The following is a 21,000-nucleotide window of genomic DNA, read 5'->3' as shown; positions in this document are numbered from 1 at the left end:
AACCTGCAGTTTGCTCTAGATTGAAAAGCCAGCCCCGTGCTGCAGTGAAAACACAGTATTTCAACCTGCTGCCATTTCGTCCCTGACCTGGTTCTGTCTCTGTCCTGCTCTGCCCTTCCACAGCCTGAGCTTCACTGCAGTGGGCTCTGATGCTCAGGTTTGAGCTGGCCTAATAGCCTCACCCAGGAGACTAAATAATTGTAGACGTGAGGAGTCCCAAATGATGAATGGCAGATCCTGCTGAGAACATGGATTAATGCTGCAGGGCATTTAGAAAAGGGGCAGGGAGCCTGTTGATGGGCAAGGGATCTGTGAAGAGGCTAGGAACATGGAGAAACAGCAGCTGAATTAGGATTTTCTACTTTAGTTGCAGGAAGCCAGAAGGTCTCAAGCCACAGCTCCTATTTTATTTGTGCAGTAATGCACACAACTGCGGGGGATGTTGATGACAAGATTCCAAATTCTGAGAGATGGGATTAAAAAAAAAAAAAAGGTAGGGGCTAGGCACAAGAGGTTTACAGCTGAGGTTAAAAATAAAATCACCAGCAGACAAGCGTAGACACATAAAAATCCCCTAATATAAATTCTCCACTTGTTTACATGCAATGAATAATACAGGCCAGTAAATTAACCCTTGTGTCTCAAGCTTTTCTGCTCAGGCAAAGTTGCTTTATTAAAGGCAGAGCAGGCTGGCTGGCACGCCACAGACATGAAGGCACATAAACAGGGGCAGGAAGATCAGAGGGATTCATCTGCAATCAATTATTAGTGCAGCAGAGTGTATAGGAAAGTGTGAATGAGGAGGCAAAAGGCAGCTTCTCCTGATGTTCAGGGAAGGCTCAAAAACCCCTCGAGCCTTCCACCTAGTTCTGTTTCTAAATTAGAATCATTTAAGGTCAATTAAGATGCTTAAAACGGCAAATCAGACAGGCCAATCTGCAGATGGCCATCAAAATACCACTAACACGGTATGGCTGGAAAAGCAGCCACACAAAATGCTGTTTCAACATCAGCTACTCCCTCTGGCTGAAGATGAAAATTAAGGATAACAGAGTTCAGTAAAAAAACCTCAAGAGAAATCAAAGGTAGCCTCAAAAGCTGATGGTATCAACACACTCGTGTAGTACTCATCAGGGCAATGTTTTTTACACAGCCTTACCAACAGAGGCTACATCAAAAAAGCATCAAAATTAAAGCAGAGCACCTTGTTACACAGATGCCTAACTGCATCCTAATTTCCAATTGCTGCCACTCAATTTGATTCAAGAGAACTCCATTTTACACCTTCCCCTAGCAGATCTTAGAAGGTAATTAGATTAATATTTGGCAAAATTTAGGGAGGCAAGCACACACACTGCAGCAAATGGCTCGGCCACACTGCCCAGAGTGCTGACCAATATTCCTGACAGACACAAGCAAGGAGGGGCAGAACTCCAGCTCAGGAAGGGAAGGGCTCATTCACTTCAGAGAGATACAAGCCTTGGCTGTTTGCTCTGGTCATTTCCTGTTGCAACAGCTCAATTGTTTCACAAATACAATGAAGCTCTGATCTACTTCAAACACTGTTTTGTCAGAATTTTTCCTGGCAATAAAAAGAGAGTATATTCAAAGCACCACATATATGAAGACCAGTTCATTAGAGAAGGTTTCTAAGCACTGGCTTGGATAGAAACAAAATTCTCAATGAAGTTTTCCTCCTCTTTGTACAAATTCAAGAGATGTCCCTGTAGGGATGCTGCTCCTCCACGTTCTGCTGTCTCAGTACAATCCCCTCTTGCTCTGCAGGGACCACACCAGGCTGCCAGGCTCCTCCCCACCCAGACCACGCTCCCTCACTTGGGCTGTCCAAGAGCCTGTGATTCAAGGCTGGTCCCCAGTGTAGATACCAGAGAAGAGAGTCCTTCTAGTGAGTGCCCAGCACAGACAGCCATGATCACCATTAGTTTGGTAAAACCAACTGCATCTTCATGTAACTTCATTATTAATTGACTGAATCACACAGCTCTGCTCCAGTAACCTGTCCACTGCTCTCTTGCTATCATACAATTCATAAAGCACTAGGAGCCTCAGCCACTTTATTCAACTCTCCTTTCAATAAATAGTTCCTCTCTAAGAATCATGGAAAAAAAATTAAAACAGAAATGTTTGTAATACAGTAAAAATGTCACTTGAATTCCCTCGTCTAGGAAGCGAAGAACTTAACTTGAAATCTGCCTTCCAGGCAGAAACACCCTGCCCAAGAAAAACACCAGAAAAAGCACACTTTAGGCACGTAACAGCCAAGCCATTCAAGGTACACAGAGCCAACTTCTACCTGTGGGACAGCACCCAGCTATCAGAACCAGGGATGCAGAACAGCTCAGCTTTCCCTAAGGCCAGGAGGGCACACCAGCAGGTCAGTTCACACCCTCAGTCCCCCTCTCATGGCACTACGGAGCAGCTGCATTTTGGTTTTGTCTACCCTTTCTATATATAGAGGCAACTGGACAAACTCAATCCTGTCACTCTATTTCTTTGTCCTGAGCAGCAGTGGAAATATGTGGAGCCAACAAAGGCATCCAGCAGAACCCTGCCAAATCCCCTTCAGTGCTGGCTGCCTGGAAGTAAAATGCATGTGCAAAGTGGGTAGGGTGGTGCTTTCAAAAGCACTCAGCAGTGGATTTGTCACGCTTGGGCCACGACTGGATGCAAAAGCCCAATATTCAGACAGAAGAGGGCCAGAGACATTCACACCTTCCCTGAAGAGCTCTGTCTGTTCAACTCTCCACAGCAGGTGTATCGTATCTGCCCTGCTCTTTGAATCCTTTCCTTGGGGGTTTAGAGGTGCAGAAAGGAGATTCAGATATGTTAGAAAGAAAAAATAAATAAGTAATGTTGTTTCTAGCTCAGTAGCTCTAGGGAAAAGCTTCAAAACCTGCTGAAAATACCCTTGGATATTTTAAGACTCCCACAGCTAAGTGGCTGGCATTCAGAGGACTTGAAAGCCCAAAGACCAGAAAGAGGCAAACAAAAACACCCACCTCCTGAACTTTTTTCTTTAGCAGTCCAGGGATTTCTCTCTCGTGCCAACAGAGCACAGTAAGACCCACAAACACTGGTCCAAAAGCCAGTTCATTGACTACAGCAACAAGTCAATCACTGCACCCAGTCTCAGCAGAATTACCCACCAGTTCCAAGAATTCATGTCCCCATGGACACAGGGCACTGCAGAGGAACAGAGCTGGGAACAGAAGAGCAAGCTGTCTAACAAATAAACCAGGGGTTCAAATTCTTGGCATAAAATCCACCCTTTCCTGGTGTTCCTCAAGGCATTTCACAACATAGCAGTTGCTGTAAGTGATACATAATCCTAGTACTTATGCAGACAGAATTAACTCAGAATTAAAGCAGCGAACTTGGTCCACCAGACTTGGAAATTAATTTTTTCACCTAACAGCTAGCTGGGATGAGAACATAAACAGGCAGTTTAACTCCTTCAGAGCTGCCAGACCAGGCAGAAAAACTTGCATTAATTCTCTTGTGCTCTTTGGCTCACTCTCCCCCAGACACAGGGCACCATGTCCATAGAAAACTCAAGATTCATGCAAAGGCTCAGACAGCAGACAACCAGGTTTCAGGGTGTTTAGCAGGATCTGATTTCCCACTGCCAGGGACACAACCTGCACGTGTTCAGTGGGGTGTCTGCTTACCAAGAGCTGCCCAGATTTAAAAGGGGTCACACAACAGAAGCCACCAGAAATACCAGTGTGATTCCTCCCACACAGGGAAAAAAAAAAAAAGGGAGATTGAGGTCATTTAACTAATCATATTTAAAACACCATCTGACAAGGACTAGATTGGTTTTGGATTGTTTTAGACCTTGTGTAAATCTTCTCTTGCCTCCAGCTTTGCTTCTGGTTGTCACTTGTTTACACAGCCAGCACCACCTCACGGTGGACATGGGGTCCCAATCTTTACAACTCAGGTAAGGACAAGAGCAAACCACTACATTCCCAAGGCACTTCCCAGTTCTGGTCAGCAGGAGCAGGAAATGCACTGTTCAAGTCCTGTCCTCAGCAACAGAAATGCAGAGGTGTGAGTCCAGACCATTCATTAGGCAAGGCAAATTAACAATTCCACATTAATACAGCGCTCAGCAAATCTGTTTATAGGGATTATGAATCCCATTAATCTCATCCCTATGGCAGTCTCACTGTTTTGTTTATGGGCATGTTTAATACAAAAAGCTCCTTAAGAAAGCTTCACCGGCCATCCTACCAACTGTTCACATCTGAGCATCAGCAGCTTCTTTCTTGTCTGTGTGCAGTGAGGCAAGGAAGGGACAGGAATTGCTCTGGGAAATTGCCTTGGGTGACCCAGCTATAGTTAATTTTAACTCTGAGACAGCCAGAAATCACATTCATGCACATCCATACATCTCTGTCTTGATTTAAAAGCAGTTTCAGGATTGACAGCTGCCTCAGCCTTTCCACACATCTGATCGTTTTTCCATCTAACCCATTTCCCCGAAGCCCTATTTTATTTTTAGGCAGCTCGTTCCTCCTCACTGCAGTTAACACTGGTGTCCTTTTTGTTTGCATCCTCCTGAAGGTACCTCCTTGGTTCAGGCAGTGACAGCTACAGCACCCCAACACAGCAGGTTTCATGTCACTGAGCTCCAGATTCCCATGGGAATCTCAGCTAGACAGAGATGAGGGGCTGTCTTTGCCAGCCTGGGAGGGAAGGCAAGGTGAGGATTTAGCCCGAAGAGGTTCACTCAGAAATCCAGTTCCTGGCTTCCCTGTACAACTGGGTCTGCTGGTGGCACTATGTGGAATCTGCCTGTTTTCTTCCCACCCATTGGTAGACATCCCTCCCAAAAGCACTCATCCCTATTCATGGTGTCGCAATCACCTCTGTCCACTATCCCTCCTTTCTCCTAAAACCCCTGTAAACAACAGCTTCTTGCCTGCTCAGTGACCATCAGCAAATTCTCACAACACAGTCATGCCAACAAAGACAGAAAGCCAGTTAACCTTTAACCAGCTCCCCCCAGACAGGCTTCTTTCACCTGGACCTCGAGCTGGAAGGCAATTTGTGACATGCATGGACAAAATAAATAGACTGGGCACAAAGAACCATCTGGGCTGAGCTCCTCTCTCTCCCTGATCAAACACATCCACAGCTGCTACTGCAGTCACAAACAGGGCCTGGCATTTTGCTTCAAAATACGACCTCCAAAAGAGGAAAGGGTGTGGGGAAAATTGAAACAGAGAAACCAATAACCCCCATTCCCAGCCCAACAGATGTTGGGAGAGTTATGTGATGAGGAAAGCACAAAGCAAGGTCAGGAACTGCTGGGCAGGGACTGAAGCGTCCCTTCACTGCCCACTCCAAGGGTATTGCCATGCCTCAATCAGAAACAAAGAACCCCTGTGAAAAAGTCACCACATTAAACAGTAATTAAATCATTTGAATGAACAGGTATCAAGGTGCCTTTAGAGACTAAAAGGTACCAAGACACAAGGGAGACTCCATGCCAGGCTCCCCTATGCATGCAGTCAAAACTTGCTTTCTCTTCCCCCACATTTTCTTCTTAATGCACAAATATTTATTTTCTTTCATTCTAAGTCATTTTCTCCTCTCAAACTAAGATACCAACACTGATGACAAGTGGATGCAGCCAGTAAACAGAAGACATTCAGAAGTTTCAGTGCATTTTGTAGGGGTTTATAAAAAAAGTAACATGCAAAGGAAATGAAGTCTTGCTCTAAATACAGAGGAAGCTGGTGGACAGAATATAAAGCATTGGAGTGGAAGATTCTTATAGCAGAAGGGAAAAAATTACCCTGAAGGAATAAAAGTGTTCTTGGCTCTAGACAAACCCAAAACATACCATTAGTTTACTCCTGTATTTGCCCACTCTTTCCTGCAACAGATTCAGAACTCACTTTATCCTCCCTGATGATGTAACTGCATAAACATTCCAGGTCTTGTGTGAAATCCTGAAGAGCTGTGGAACTAAAGCTCATAAAGCCCCTCACTTCATAAAATTTGACTTATTACATGAGCATAGATTTCCCTCTGACTGACTTTCTTTTGTGCTATTTGTTTTTCTTTCCTTTTTATTCATTTTTGGGGGTTTGTTGGGGATTTTTTCCATTTTGTTTTGTTAGGGAATCAGGATAAAGGGATGTCAGGACACAAGAAGAGAGGACCAGAAAGTAAGGGGGGAAAAAAATCTTGATACAATGCTTTAAAACAGTAATTTCAAGGGAGAGTCTGCTGATCTCATTTAGACATGGAAGAAGTAAAGTGTGCCTAATGAAAAAAATACACTGAATCTAGATGAGTTCCAGCTATGGATGACAAAAAATATATGAAGTAATTCTGAAGCAACAGGCATAAGGTTGTGGTGAATTCTCTACCATTCAAAAACTTAAAATCTGAGAATGCTGTTCACAAAGGCTATGCTGTAGCTCATCCAGAAGTTCTGGCATTAAGTACAGGGTGGAGCTTTACAGGGCTGTGTTATATTTGGAGGGGTTTGGATCTGATGAACATAAACATTTCAGGCTGGAAGAGATTGCTGTGAGATGACAGATAAGATCCTTTTGATATCATCCTACTTCACTGCTCTGAAAACCAAGTTGATTTAGCTACAATACACTACTTACCACCCAACCATCCTGAACATTAACTTGCAGTTACAATCTTTCTTACAGTCCTTCTATATCCAACAGAATTATAATTATAAATTATACACTGACTACGGTTGTAAATAGAAACTGATTTTCTAAGCGTTAGCCTAAAAAAATCCCCACTGCTTTAACTGATTCATGGTAATTTTCTCAATAAGTGACCCTCCCTAAGTTCTTATAACTGGGAAATACAGTCCAATGAGAGACAGCCCAGAGAAGAGTCATATTCTAGTAACTCATCCAGCATTACAGCATATAAAGCAAAACACTGTCAAGGTGTTGAACAGCCAGACCTTCAAGAGGCTGGATTTATGGGAGTTGGCATTAGAGATGACAGAAGCCTTAGAGTAACCAGATTAGAAGGAAAAGAGAGGAAAAAAGCAGGAGAGAGTCATAAACATCAAATCTAAGCAACTCACCTGAAAGGGAGCCTTTCCTGTTAGACACTGATAAATGATGGTTCCTATACTCCAGAGGTCAGCTTTGGCATCGTAGTGTTGTGACATAATGACTTCTGGTGCCTTTTTGGGGAGAGAAGGGAAATTTGTTTTATAAAAAAAAGTTGTTTTGGTGGGTATTTTTTTTTTTTAGCAACTCCAAGAGAGATAAGTCATTAAAACCTCTTGAGCTAGATTCCCCAACAACCATGCAAGATTTACTCCCAATAACATTGTAACACTATATTGAAAGGGCCACTTCCCTATTTAAGTGGCGGAAGCAGAGACTTTGATTCAGAAGACAAAAATACATCCTAATATTGTGTATTTTGGGCAAACTCAGTACTTCCCCTTCTCCCAGTGTATCAATTTCTGCTGAATCCACCAGAAGAAGCCTCACTGAAATCACACACAGATCTTCTCAACCAAAGCAAGGAGCAAGATCAAGAGCAGCAAAGGCTCCCACTGCACAGGTAAACTCCAGCTTCCATCCTGAGCTGCACCACTTGGGCACTTCCCTCATTTAGCCAAAGATGGCAGCCCATTAATTAAGCTCCAGGCCTGGTGCCAAGGTCACAGTTTGGGTTCAAAGGCAGTGTTCCAGTCCAACAGCTTGAGCCCTGCTGTGCCTCAGACTCCGGTTTCTAATCCCACATTGTGCCCTCAGCTGCTCCCTCCCAGGCTTGTTCCAGAAGCTGGAGACAGTGCAAGCCCCCAGAGCCCCTGGCTCAGCAGGCAGAGCCTCAGGAGCAGCAGGGGAGGAGGGACAGGAGGGCAGGCTGGCTAATCCCACGTGTTTCTAACTACAGATTTCATTGCAGTGCTGCCAGTGTGGAACAGGATCAATTCTTTAGCTCTGTTAGAAGTAAAGGCCACACGTAATGGAAAAAAAAAAAAAAAAAAAAAAAAAAGGCAACAAGTAAATTGTGGACAGGAGCTCAGTCTGTCCCTAAGGGAAGGAGGCATGCCACCAAACAAAGCCAAAGCAGCAGGGCAAGAACTGCACGAGGAGATTTCAAGTCTTGCCATGGTATGGATCATACTGGGGTTCACACAGAAAGCTCCTTTTGGTAGGGGTAAAAACTTTTTAGTTTTTTACAAGAGCAAAATGAAACCAAGCAGCAATAGGGTGTGAGCTAAAGCAGGGAATAAAGTCCTGCCTTGCCAGCAGATGTTCCCAGGGCTCCTGCACAAGATCCACAATAGCAGTAAGGGAAAGACTTCAAAACCCTCCCTAAATCCCAACTGAACCCTCCCTTCCCATCTTCCTTCAAATCCATCAATAAACAGAGAACAATATGAAACATGGAGATTTCTTGTAACATCCAGTGTTGTTTAAAATAAAAAAAAAAGCAAATAGAAAAAAAATATCATCACTCGCTTCCTCCAGCCCTTTCAGAAAATAAGCTGGGTGTTTTCAATTACTTTCACAAGAGACTCTGAAAGAAAAAGTATCACTAAAAATAGACAGTTCAGGAAACTCTCACGGGAGAGGAGAATTACATCATCTTCACATATAGCATAGTTCAAATAAACATCAGGCTTCAAAAAAAGGGAGAGAGAGGAAGTGTATTTTGCTTGAGGTACTTCTGTGGAACAGACTACGCCTGTGCAGTGCAGCAGAGTCCAGCCTAACTCTGCCCAAAGACCTCAGACAAAAAACTTAAGAGTGGATTAGACTGTGTGTGAAATGAGATGCCTTTTACCCCAGGGCACCTGTAAAAACTTCCACCTAAATTGACTCACATCATCTTCTTACTTTGGGCTCAGACACCCACGTCCCCAGGAACTATTCCAAGTCTGGCTTTGACATTTTTTATTTCTGTCTAGTTTTCTCATTTTTCCTTTCACTGACTTGATGTGACACCAAGACCTTGACTGCTGCCATGAGCACAAGTAAGAGATCATCTCATCACAACCTGATCCCAGACTGGAAAGTACAAAGAGGTTAAAAGGGATCAGTTTGGTTTATACACATCAGTTTCCCAGTCTAAGCAGTCATCCTGGAAGCATGGTTTATCCACATTTCACCTGGGAGTTACATGACAACACCTGCTGTCTGACATTACCAGCAGTCAGAACTTGAGGAATCTCCCTGTGTAACAGCTGGTTTCTGGCAAGTAAAATTTCACCTCTGGAGGAAGGACTCGTTAAAAAGAAATTTTAATTTCTTTGCTTTTGGGGAGCAGAGCAAGAACAACACAGAAAATCCTTTAGAAAAATCACACTTACCATGTACATGGGTGAACCACACAATGTTGCTGCCATCATATTGTTCTGCAGGTACCGGGCAAACCCAAAGTCAGCTACAAAGAGAAACAGAGGCAGGTCAGGAGCAGACACCAGTTCTAGAGAGCCTGAACCTTCTCCAGTTGATTCTTCCTATTTTACCTTCACTTCCCATCAATCTCTGCAGCCTCTATCCCACCTTAGCAAGACTTTGACAGCTCTTCTTGAGCGGCAGCATCCTTGTGCTAGTTATTAATGCACAGTACAGACACTACAAAAGGACAGAGCAAGCCCCAACAGAATTCAGATGAACAAACTCCCATGCCTCTTTCAGGGATCAGTACCCACTTGCCTGCACTCTGAAATGTCAGCTGGGAAGGCTCTCTGGACTGCAGTGTGCCAGTTCATCTGCTGCTGTCTCAGCCTCTCACTTGGGGAACTGAAAACTCCCTCCATTGAAAAGGCTGCAATGTGAAACGCATCCAGGAGGAACTGCTACTCACCACTACCCACATTTCTAGACCACCCCTACCAAAATGAATCTTTTTCTGTTCCTTTAGAAGGGTACCAACAGTGCTAACCCCAGATAACTGAGCCACAGTTCACTTAGCAAGTAGAAGAGACAGGAACAAGGAATACTAAGAGGAATAACCTCTGCAGGTTACTCAGCATCTGATCATATGACACTGAGATGTTCTCTCAAGGTTACCAGATATTTCAAGCTAGGACATTGACACAGCTGTTTACACTGTCATCTGCCACTGATGAACTGGTACAGCCAGATTCTCCCTGCACCATGTACTCCTCAGGGAGCTCAAGGAGGGTTGCAGGTTACATCACACCCAAGAGCAGCTCTGCCCACAGCCCTCCTGCCTGTGTTTGCAGCTCCCAATCCCTTCCTTACAGATATTAACTCTGCACTTGACAAAAAAAGAAAAAAAAAAAAAAACAGAAAACCCAAACCAAAACAAAAAACACATCAAAATGCTTCAGTCAAACAAGCAGCAACATTTATTTCAAACTCTTCCACTGGACCTCACTTCCCAGCTGAAGGAGAGCACTAACAATTTCTCCACAGCACAAGGTTAAGGTGATGAACAGTTTTACCTAATTGGTGTCAGCTTCAGCTCTGAGCTGTAACGTAACCAAAAGCCCACGTGTGAGGGTGATATCATCTTATTTTTGAGGGACCACAGGGAATATGTGTGCTCTGTAACTGGATTTCTGGAGCACTCATCCCAACTACTGGTCCATCTGTGCCACTTGCCTGATGTGCAGAATGTGAATTTCTTCAAGATGCAGCTGAGAAGCCTGTGTCTGGTTAAGACTGAGAAAACTCCCACTTTTGGGTCTGCCTGGCAACCCACTGAGCTCTCTGAGGCCAGCCAGGAGAGCAACTAGTGTCAGGTCTTCAGACAACAACATTTAACCCCAATACTGTAAAAAGCTGAAGACAAAAGTCACAACTTCTGCTTATTTCTTGATAAGCCTGGAGATTACAAACCAATTAAGGCAGGCTGGTGTTTGTTTTTACTGAGGGAGGCACCATTCAACTGGGAGCAGAGCAAGGCCTGCCCAATTCCTTTGTTCTAAATCTGTGTCCTGGCAGAGCAGAAAGCTTTTGCTCCTACTGCTCGGAGGCAGCTGAAGGCTACATTTACCAGAGGACCAAAGAATGAAAACCATTATGGTGTTTTTAAAGTGGACCAATGCTTTTCTCCTCCTAGACAGTTCCCCAAAGTAAGATTGAGGCTTCCACCTATCCATCACCAAACTCCTGAGTGCTCAGGGTGCTGTTTGCAGCGCTGTCTTACCGATCTTTATGCGAATGTTGTTGGGATTTGATTTCCTGCCTCCAGCATAGGAAAGGAGGATATTCTGTGGCTTCAAGTCCCGATGGATGATGCCCTTGCTGTGCAGCATCTTCATGGCACCTGCTATCTGCTGGAGAAAGAGCCTGATGGTGTCTTCACTAAGTGTCCGCATAGCTGGGAAGGAGGAAAGAAAAATAACCACGGATGAAAAACTTACAATGCCAGTTCTCTGAGGAGCCCAGAGGGCACAGTCTCACAGCAATTAACTGCAATTTGTCATTTTATTCCCACGTATGATGTCTTTTCCCCACACACCATTTCTGAATGATTCCTACAGGCAACAAGGGAGAGCATTTGCATTCCCAGCTTATTCTGTGGTCAGGGCTGCTTTCAGCCCCGTGTCTCTCGTGGTGAACTCAGGCCAGCACTGGGTGCTGAATCTGGGTTATTAATTGTGTCCAAAAGTGGCATTTGGTGAGGTTTAGGGCTTCCCTCAGCAAGAGCTGCCAGGCAGATCCAGGCAAGCACCAGGCAGGGCTGTGGCTGCCTGTGAGCTATGGTCAGCAGCAGATGGATACCCAAGGTCAGCTTTATCACAAAGACTAGGTCTAAAGGTGGAGCTAAGAAGAAAGGCAATTAGGATCAGGATTTATGCCTGCAAGAGCCATTAAGGCTCATGCTGGACCTGGGAAGGGTTGACAGGTTTAATTCACAGGAGGTTAGGGCACATGGCCAGCAGGGATGTGTACCTTTAGGGGATGAACCCGAGTCTAGGCCTAACCCTTGTGCCTCATCGCCCGACCAAACCAGAATTCTAATCCCAAACCCAGTGTTTGGGTGAACCACAGCCCAGTACTTAACAACAGACCCTACCAAACGGCCCCTGCAAACCATCACCTGCCTCCCTCCACCCACAGATACAGCAAGAATGTCTCAAAATGTTTTCACAAGCCAATTTTTTTTTTTTAAAGAATGCATTAGCGATCAAAATCTGCAAATATAGAAGCTCTAAAGTGGCCTCTCCGGAGATACAGACTTCCCAGGGACTGTGGTGTGAAAATAAATATTGAAGGGATTAAAATAATTTTCTACTGGCTCTTCTAATCAGAGCAGTGCGACATCAGCTCTCGTTATTTTAAGAACTATACATATGAAACTCTTGCCAAAGCTGGGAACAGCCTGCTGAACAAACCCCAGGCTCAACAGTGCTAGCAGCCTGCCTCCTTGTCAGTCACCGAGCAAGTCAGGCTTCAAGCAAGCACCATTCCACTTGAGCAAAATAATTTCTTTTGTAAAGAGTCCCTGTAAATGACTTGGGACTTCATTAGAGTTCTTCCAGCTGTTCTCTAGTAAGATATTAAAACAGACTGGCAGGAGCTTCAGAACACCACTCTATCCAGTCAGCTAGAAGGGAGGAATCCTTATGAAAACACAGCTGAGGCTGCACACAGCTTTAACACAACACAGGAAATTAAAAATCTAACTTTTAAAATATGTGGATGGGAAGCGGCAAGGGACACGGATAAGTTCAGCAGTGCTTAGAACAGAAAATAAACTCCCACCACTCCCAAACCTCACCGTCCTAGGAGGCACAAGCACAGCTAAAGTGTCACCATGGCTATCAGGTGGTCCTGGACTCACAACACGTGAGAGCAGTGCACATGTATATAGAGTTTCTCTCCCCTCCCTGAGCCTTTTTCCTCATGAACTGACACTCTGCAGTTCACAAGACTCCTCTCCCACAGGGGGAGATTCTGTGAAGGAATTTTAAGGATACTAAGAGGCAGCTCAGATCCAAGACTTCCAAACACACTTGGCATCCTCTAAGGAAAGCACTGCCTCATCTTTAACACAGCTTTCCCCAACCTCCTGCTGAAATATCACAGTGTACTCAGCCCCATACCATTTTCTGTCTATTAAAACTCCAGCATCTCTTAGCTGTGCTCAGTATTCTTCCCAACAAAAGAGCTCAGCAGTATTTCTGCAATTTTTACTCAAAGAAATCTATTCAGGAATGGTTAAAACACCATCTTTAAACAAAACAGCAGGAATTCAAAAGGGTTTTTTTTCCCAATTCAGCTCAGGCCCAGGAAAGGACGGGCTGACCACCCTCCCCCAAACATGAAGCAAGACTTGAAACTTGGTAATTTTTATTATTAAGGCAGCAGGCAATTACCAGCTCCTGGCTAAACACACTCTGCCTCCAGCAGAGGAACTGTGGAGAGCCTTGTCTTGACCCGCAGTGCCAAGAGCATGCCATGGCTTTAAGGCGTTACCCTCTCCTTTAGATAATTTGGTGGCTACAAAGCTAACACAGCACCAGCCACCAGCCCTCAGCACACCAGCTGAGCCTCCCTGATGTGAAATCTAACTCTTTATAATGCTGAAAACAACAACATTGCTTCCAAGATCCCAAAAATCTATTCATCCATAGGAAATAGGGCTTCTAAACCACCTGTTCCTGCAGAATTTAAGCTTTTCCACTTCACAGAAGTCTGTACAAAGTCCTCAGCCCTGCAAAAGAACTGTTTTCCTGGCACAGAGAATTTAAATGGGTGTCTTGAGCCTGAAGACATATTCCCCCAGTGCAACTGCAGCAGCAGAGTGGAGCTACCATATTGCAGTGGTGCAAAATGAGACAGAGAAGTCTGCAGGATCCTCTGGCAGAATTAAATCTCACAAATCCAGGTAGGAAGGCAGAACTGGGAAATTGAGGCTCTGCCCTCAGGAACAGAGAAGGGACAGTCAGTTCCTTGGGGAGGGTAGGGGCAATACCCTTTCAGCTCCCTCCATTAATAAACAGGCTGTAACACTGGAAAACAAAACTCCTTATCTCTCATACTGAGCCCATCAGTCTCCTGTGTGACAGCAGCAATCTGCAACTGAAGGACAGAAACATAAATACAACTGACATTTTCAATGACTTCAGGATACTGGTCTGCAAAAGTTCTCCCAGACCAGCTACCAACAGCAGAGAAAAGGAAAAGACACAGAAAATTCATTCAATTTAGGTGCCATCAAAAAAACCCCCAAACAAGTGGAGAGCAAAACAACTCTTTTCCCTCGCTACACCCCAAATAGGGAACTTGTAAGTCTGTCCCTGTAAAAAGGGGATATTCTCATCTTCACAAGAAATCTGCTGGCAAAATACTAATCCTGCATTAAAGTCTGGGCATCCCTGTGGATGTCTGTGGTGAGCAATACATTCTTGCAGAGGATGCTGTTTCACAAGCCCTACTCTGCCATGGCTGAGAAGCAATAATATCCCTGTGTTTATTTTCATGGGCTCCACTTCAGTGATGAGGCACTCTGCCTACTGCCTTGTGCTGCTCAGGTCAGTAGATCAGAGAAAATATTTACTCTGGGTCACTGTGGGGCCCACATGCCTTGAGCTCTAAGTGCAGAGAAAAAGGATGAAGCCACCTAAGAAGTGCCCCATTCTGGAGTTCAACCTGCAAGAGGCTGCCAAGTAAACTGCAGTAAACAGCCCTTGAGCCCTCCTCCAAGAGAGATGCACTGGAGTACACCCACTGACGCTGTATTACAGCACCATTTTGGAGAAGCTGTTTAGGAAAAAGAACATCTCCTCTTACCCACAGGTGTCACAAGTGTCTCTAGCATGGGCCCAATCCAAGTCACACTGAAGTCTGAGACCAAGCTGACTTGTTTGGGGCCTGGCTTGTACCCACCCCCTCTACCCATGCAGAGCAGAGTCACTGACACTCCTGTGAATCTTTTGCACAAGTCAGAAGACTTAATCCAGATATATCTGTGATAGGACAAGACCTTCTTAATTACCTATCTGTAGGGGGGAAAAAAGCTACAGAGCAACACTTCACACCTCTGGTCTGCAACAGGGTCCCTTGCACCACTTGGGATGGACTAGAAGGATCAAAGCTCCCTGCATACGTCATGGTCAAACCAAGAAATTCCCTGTTTTGATTAAGAAAACTCACAAATATGCTCTTATGAAGTGTCCATAACAGCCTGTGCCAATGCCAACTCACAGAGCTTCAGAAGGAATTTCAGACCAGCCTGCTCTGAACCTCCTGCGTAGCTGAGGACACAGAACTCCAGTACTGTACTGCAATTACTCCTGTACAGAAGCTGGTCACTTCTCTAACACTTCCCACAGCTCTACCACGCACAGCAGAGACCTGCCACTCCCAGCTCAATACACGATGGCCTCCAGTGAAAGCAACATCTAGAGATCTCCCAGAAGGGAAAACTGCATTGGGCCACTAAAGGACACCACCACAGCAGCTGTGCTGAGCAGAACACACAGAGCCTTGGATGGCACCACAGGGATGGATGGATGGGGCTGCCCAACAGCATAACCCAGCCAAACACACATAGCCTTGGGTGGTACCACAGGGATGGATGGGGCTGCCCAACAGCATAACCCAGTCAAACACACACAGAGCCTTGGGTGGTACCACAGGGATGGATGGGGCTGCCCAACACCATAACCCAGCCAAACACACAGAGCCTTGGGTGGTACCACAGGGATGGATGGATGGATGGATGGGGCTGCCCAACAGCATAACCCAGTCAAACACACACAGAGCCTTGGGTGGTACCACAGGGATGGATGGGGCTGCCCAACAGCATAACCCAGCCAGACACAGAGCCTTGGGTGGTACCACAGGGATGGATGGATGGATGGGGCTGCCCAACAGCATAACCCAGCCAGACACAGAGCCTTGGGTGGTACCACAGGGATGGATGGGGCTGCCCAACACCATAACCCAGCCAAACACACAGAGCCTTGGGTGGTACCACAGGGATGGATGGGGCTGCCCAACAGCATAACCCAGCCAGACACAGAGCCTTGGGTGGTACCACAGGGATGGATGGGGCTCCCCAACACCATAACCCAGCCAGACACACACAGCTTTGTGTTGTACCACAGGGATGGATGGGGCTGCCCCACACCATAACTCAGTCAAAACACACACAGTGCACTGCAACGTGCACCTATGCACGTCCTCCAGTCATGAAGACAAGGAGAATTAGAGTGCCTTTGGATCCAGCATGGAATTACCGTATTGCCTAATGCCTGTAATTAGAGGGCAGAATGGATCTGGAAGCTTACAAGCAGCTCATTCAATGAGAACCAGGGGATTTGCATGAGCTGCTTGCTTAAGTGTTACAGGAACTACCAGAACAAATGTCTGAGGAGCCAGTGGGAAAGTAGATGCTGCAATTAAACACCATCACACAATTATCAAAATAACTGAAGCAGCACAATAACCACTCGATAGAGATGAGCCTCCCGAGTACCAGTCAAACTCTGAAGATAGCTAAACTTTCCAAGATGAGTTTTCAGTGAAAAATCACTCCTGTCAAAAGCCCCCTGGATGCCTGCAGAAGCTGGAAGAGGATACACCCCACAGGAGCATGTGGTGGGATGCAGAAAGCTGACACTTATCTAGGCTCTGGCATCTGGCAGTGATGGCAGTAACTGAACATTCTTGCTGTAGTCCCTTACTGACTCCTTCTCTGGAAACTGGTGCCTGCTGGGTTCTCTTCACTGGCAACCAACATAAAAGCGTTAGGAGTTAAAAGAAAATTAAGCACCAACTTCCCAATCACAATCTTTACAGTTGCCAAACCAAAATATTTCACTGGTAGAAACAGCTAAAGGTTAACTTTCTCATGTGAACTCAGGCAAAGAAGGATCAAGTCTTGCAACAGGCAACACTCAAACAAACCAAACTGGGGTAAAAATGAATTTTATTTGGAAAATAAAATTCATTGTCACTTTCTCAAACTAGCCACCAACTTCCTGAGTAATTTCTATTGATAAACCAGGAAGTGAGCTGTATTAACTAACAGCTCACTTAACAAATTGCACGCTTCACTTTCTTTCTTGAGGCTTTTCTGGGATGGAGGGTGGCAGAAAGGAAAAGACAACAATGTACACACAGAAGTAGCAGTACAGACCAGAAGATTTTTTATAAATCCTTGCTTCTGTCATTAGTTTCTATAATTTCTTGTTTACACACACAGGTTGGTCAATGAGAGTGCACAGCCCAGCTTCAAGATCAAGGATCACTCCAAGTGCATGAAAGTTAAAAAATTTAGCTTTCAAAGCCCATGCACTGGTAAAACTGAAGTTTCACTATTTTTTTTTAAAGCATTTGATCTATAAAATTTACATTTGCATTCAGAAATAAAAATAAGGTACCAAATACAAAACCATCCTCCACTGGTGTTCATAAGAGCATTCTGCCACCACTAAAGATGCTCCTTTTAGAGCACAGCAATACCCACCAGATGCAAAATACATCTAAGACAAAGCACACTAAACCTGGATTTTAAAAAACAAATGCCTGTCACTTCTATCTCATCCACACTTTAAACAAACAAAACACATGAAAGGCAGAATATTCTTTTCTTCAAATACTAAACCCTTTCTAAGAATTCAAGTCCACAAATGTAATTCATTACCCTGTAGAAAGAGTGACATGCTAGCATCAAGCCCCAAATTATCATTCTAGCAACACCAACACTAGCTGTAGGGCAAATGTAAATTTATCTTTTAATCCTTCAATTTTTGCCCTTTCCAGGCATCACATACCTCAATAAGGGGCCTGAAGTATTATCCAGCTGACTAGCTTTTAATTTGAACAAGTGAACAAACTTTGTTTAACCATGACCCAGAGCCACACATGAAATGAGATTAAAGTTGTCTCTTCACATTTAGTAATCTTCTAGTTAACATGCAAAACAACCAGAAAGCTACTTTAAGGGAAAAAAACTCAGTCAGGGCCAAAAAAAAAAAAAAAAAAAAAAAAGAAAGAAAGAAAGAAAAAGGGCTGTGTCTGAGTGCAGCCAAGTTTATTGTTAAACATTTCATCCTCCTGCCTGTTCTGGGTGCTGAGGTGCAAGGTGATTTTCACAAAGGCCAGGGTTCTGTACCAGTGCTGCACTGAAAGATACCTTGAGGGGTTGCCTGAGTCCCAGCAATACAGCTGGATGAGCTGCAAAGCATTTGGCTTGATGGCAAACACACCCCTGAGTCTCACCAAAAGGCTCCTCAAGTCCCAGATACCTGTGCCATACTCTCCAGAACACCCCAAAGTTATTGGTTTTGTCACCCTCACAGCACCACTGGCTGCACCACAGCCATCCTCAATATGCTGAAACAGGAAATATGTTCTGCCCTAGATGTGGGAACACCTTAAGGGTAAACTTAGAGAATATACTCTTGGGATCTTATTTTAATTCAACACTACAGAACTGCGAGGCTTCAGTATTAATAATATAAATTTTTGGCAGTCACCAAGAAAAGGCAAACTGTGTCCTTAGCAGTGTTGAAATATGCTTGACCTGTAAGGCCATTGTAACTAAAATATATAACTACTGACAATAGTCACTACTGACCTACATAGAAAGGACCACAAGAGCAGATTTTATTGTCATGGCTTCTCAGTTTTCAAATGAGTGTGAAGGGTGAACCTCACAGAGGACCTTCTCCACACTGCTGTACTTACTGTGAAGGTAGTCTGCCAGGTCACCACCATTACAGTACTGCAAACAGAACAGAAAGCTCAGTTCATACAGGGAAAACCAAAGATTAAAAAGAAAAACAATAAACTTCAGTAGGATGGCAGGCTTATCATAGTATTTAAACATAAATAATTACCTATGTCAAAATACATATTCAGAAGTTGGCAGGGAAAACCCCATTCCTCTAGGTTCCTCTCCTGTCCTATTTCCCCTAAACATTATGTTGCATAATGATACACCAGCATCAACCAGCTTTTGTGCACATCCACATTCAAGCACATCAGAGAGAAAGGTAAAAGCAGAACAAAGCAGAGGGGTCACCACTGGAGACACCACCAGAAAGCTCTTTGGGGAAAGCCTGGGAGTGGACACAGCTGAAAACTGAAACTCCTCACATCAAATGTTCCACTTCACTAAGAAAAGTCAACAAGACTCCAAGTGAGAACTGCAGAGGAAGGGAAATGTTCAGGGGCTCTGCAGGTAATCTGTGTCCAGAACATTCTCTGTGGTGTATGCCTGCAACTCACACTCCCCTGTGGAACCCATAACCCTGAGGTTCAGTGTCTGACTGCTTAAGCCTGTGCCTGCACAACCTTCTGAGAGCAGCAAGATGAAAAATCCCCTGGCTGCTCTCTGCACCCACACTCTCCAAGGCCTGAGCTGCAGATTAGATTAACAAAGCCTCACAGGTGAGGCTGCCAGCAGAAAGCACCACTTGTGAAACATGCTCGTCTGCTTAAAATGAGTTTTAAAAATTACAAAAGAGAAAGAGGGAGGGAAAGGAGGTTAAAAAAAAAAAAAAAGAAGGAAAATGACACACTTACCTCCATAACCAAGTAGACAGAGTTTGCCAGTTCCTGGGGAAATAGAAAATGGAAAAATAAGGGATTTATGCACTAAAATATTTCATACATTTAATTGCTGTATTACCTTTTAAACAGATAATCTGTTCTCTGCTATGAGTCAGACTGAAGAAAAGGTAAAAACATTATAGATTAATTCCTGGAAGACTGCTTGCTTTGAAAATGCCAGGTATTTGAGCATATTATTGGTTTGTGAGAGTGCATCTGTTTAACCAAGCTGATCTCCTGTATTGTGGCTTGGGTCTCCATGTCCTTTCAGGCTCCAGGGATTAACAGTGGCACGCAACACAGATGCTGGCACACTGCTATCTTAGAGCCTTAATCATTTCCACATTTAACTTGGCCCTTTATAGCAGCTGTGCCCACATGAGCAGCGCTAGGCTGAACAGAAAGATAAGAGCAGCACAACTTTGGGACCTGCAATTCGACCCTGTGGCTGAAAAGCGCCCAAGAGACTCACCTTCCATTAGAGGGCAAACAGGAAAGATCTCAGACAAAAAGTCTAACACCACCTGTATTTTCTACATGCCTTAACAGTGCCATTATCAGGTGGCTGAAGCTTTCTGGATTGTAACAGGGGTCAACACCATCAAAGTCCAGGCCAAATGCTCATCTTCCTAAATTCATTACAGGTGCTGCGCTGTGATGCTCTTGCCATCTTGGGAGTTCACCTCCTGCCTTAGCTGACCTCTCCCCAGCCCTTGGGAAACATTCCTATATCCATGGCACAAGCACAGGACAGTGCAGAGATGTGTCCCACAAAAACACAGCACCACAGAGCCACAACAGGAACCCTGGTGGCTGTGCAGCACGTGGTGACACCAGCAGCGACCTGGCACATGTCCAGCAGAGCCACCAAGCCACTGCCAAAGAACAGACATGAAAACAGCCAAATATTTCAACCCTGGGGAGACCCAGGAGGTCAAATGACTAAACCCTGCTGTTGAAACAGAAGTTAGACAGAAGCAGACCTGCTACATAAAATCTGTAAGCTAGAAGTCACTCCTAAACTCAGCTGGGGACACTCACAGTCAACAACTGCATGGGTGAGTGGAGAAGTTCTGAAAGCAGAGGCAGAGCAAGAGATTCCATTTCCAGGGCTCCAGGGCAGCATGACTTTACTCACAAGCTGTTTAGATACCCATGCACCTGATACCTCTTCTGACCCAAACTATTTCAAACACCCAGCCTCCACCCTGGCAGCTGCTTAGCTTCCAAGCAGTCTCCACTGTCTGCTCTCAGCACTTTCACCCTGGTCTGTCCACAGGACTCTGCCTCCCATCAAACTACCAAATTCCCTGCCATTGTCAATGCTGAGTCCTCAGCACCTCTCACTTTCTCTTTTATCCTCTTTTAACCTCACAACATGAAATCTGGGTTTCCAGATGTTTGCTGAAGACTGGTTGGAGGAAGAGGGAGAGAGGAGGAAGATGAATTATCTGTGATTCGAGAGAATCAGCCA

General features: G+C 44.8%; 1 protein-coding gene across 6 annotated transcripts in view; it reads right to left on the bottom strand.

Annotated features, from left to right (window-relative positions):
- Nucleotides 1–21,000, bottom strand: part of ULK1 (unc-51 like autophagy activating kinase 1) — a 76,889-nt gene that overhangs the window by 41,620 nt on the left and 14,269 nt on the right. For all 6 annotated transcript variants that reach the window (XM_040080561.2, XM_040080566.2, XM_040080563.2 and 3 more), the window contains exons 5-9: nt 19,500–19,532; nt 18,660–18,696; nt 11,161–11,334; nt 9,350–9,423; nt 7,100–7,201 (exon numbers count right to left, since the gene is read on the bottom strand). In XM_040080561.2, the coding sequence (XP_039936495.1) occupies nt 7,100–7,201; nt 9,350–9,423; nt 11,161–11,334; nt 18,660–18,696; nt 19,500–19,532 (420 nt within the window). The remainder of the gene's footprint in view (nt 1–7,099; nt 7,202–9,349; nt 9,424–11,160; nt 11,335–18,659; nt 18,697–19,499; nt 19,533–21,000) is intronic.

Source organism: Hirundo rustica, chromosome 17, assembly GCF_015227805.2.
Source record: "Hirundo rustica isolate bHirRus1 chromosome 17, bHirRus1.pri.v3, whole genome shotgun sequence".
Taxonomy (NCBI): domain Eukaryota; kingdom Metazoa; phylum Chordata; class Aves; order Passeriformes; family Hirundinidae; genus Hirundo; species Hirundo rustica.
This window is presented reverse-complemented; position numbering and strand designations above follow the sequence as displayed.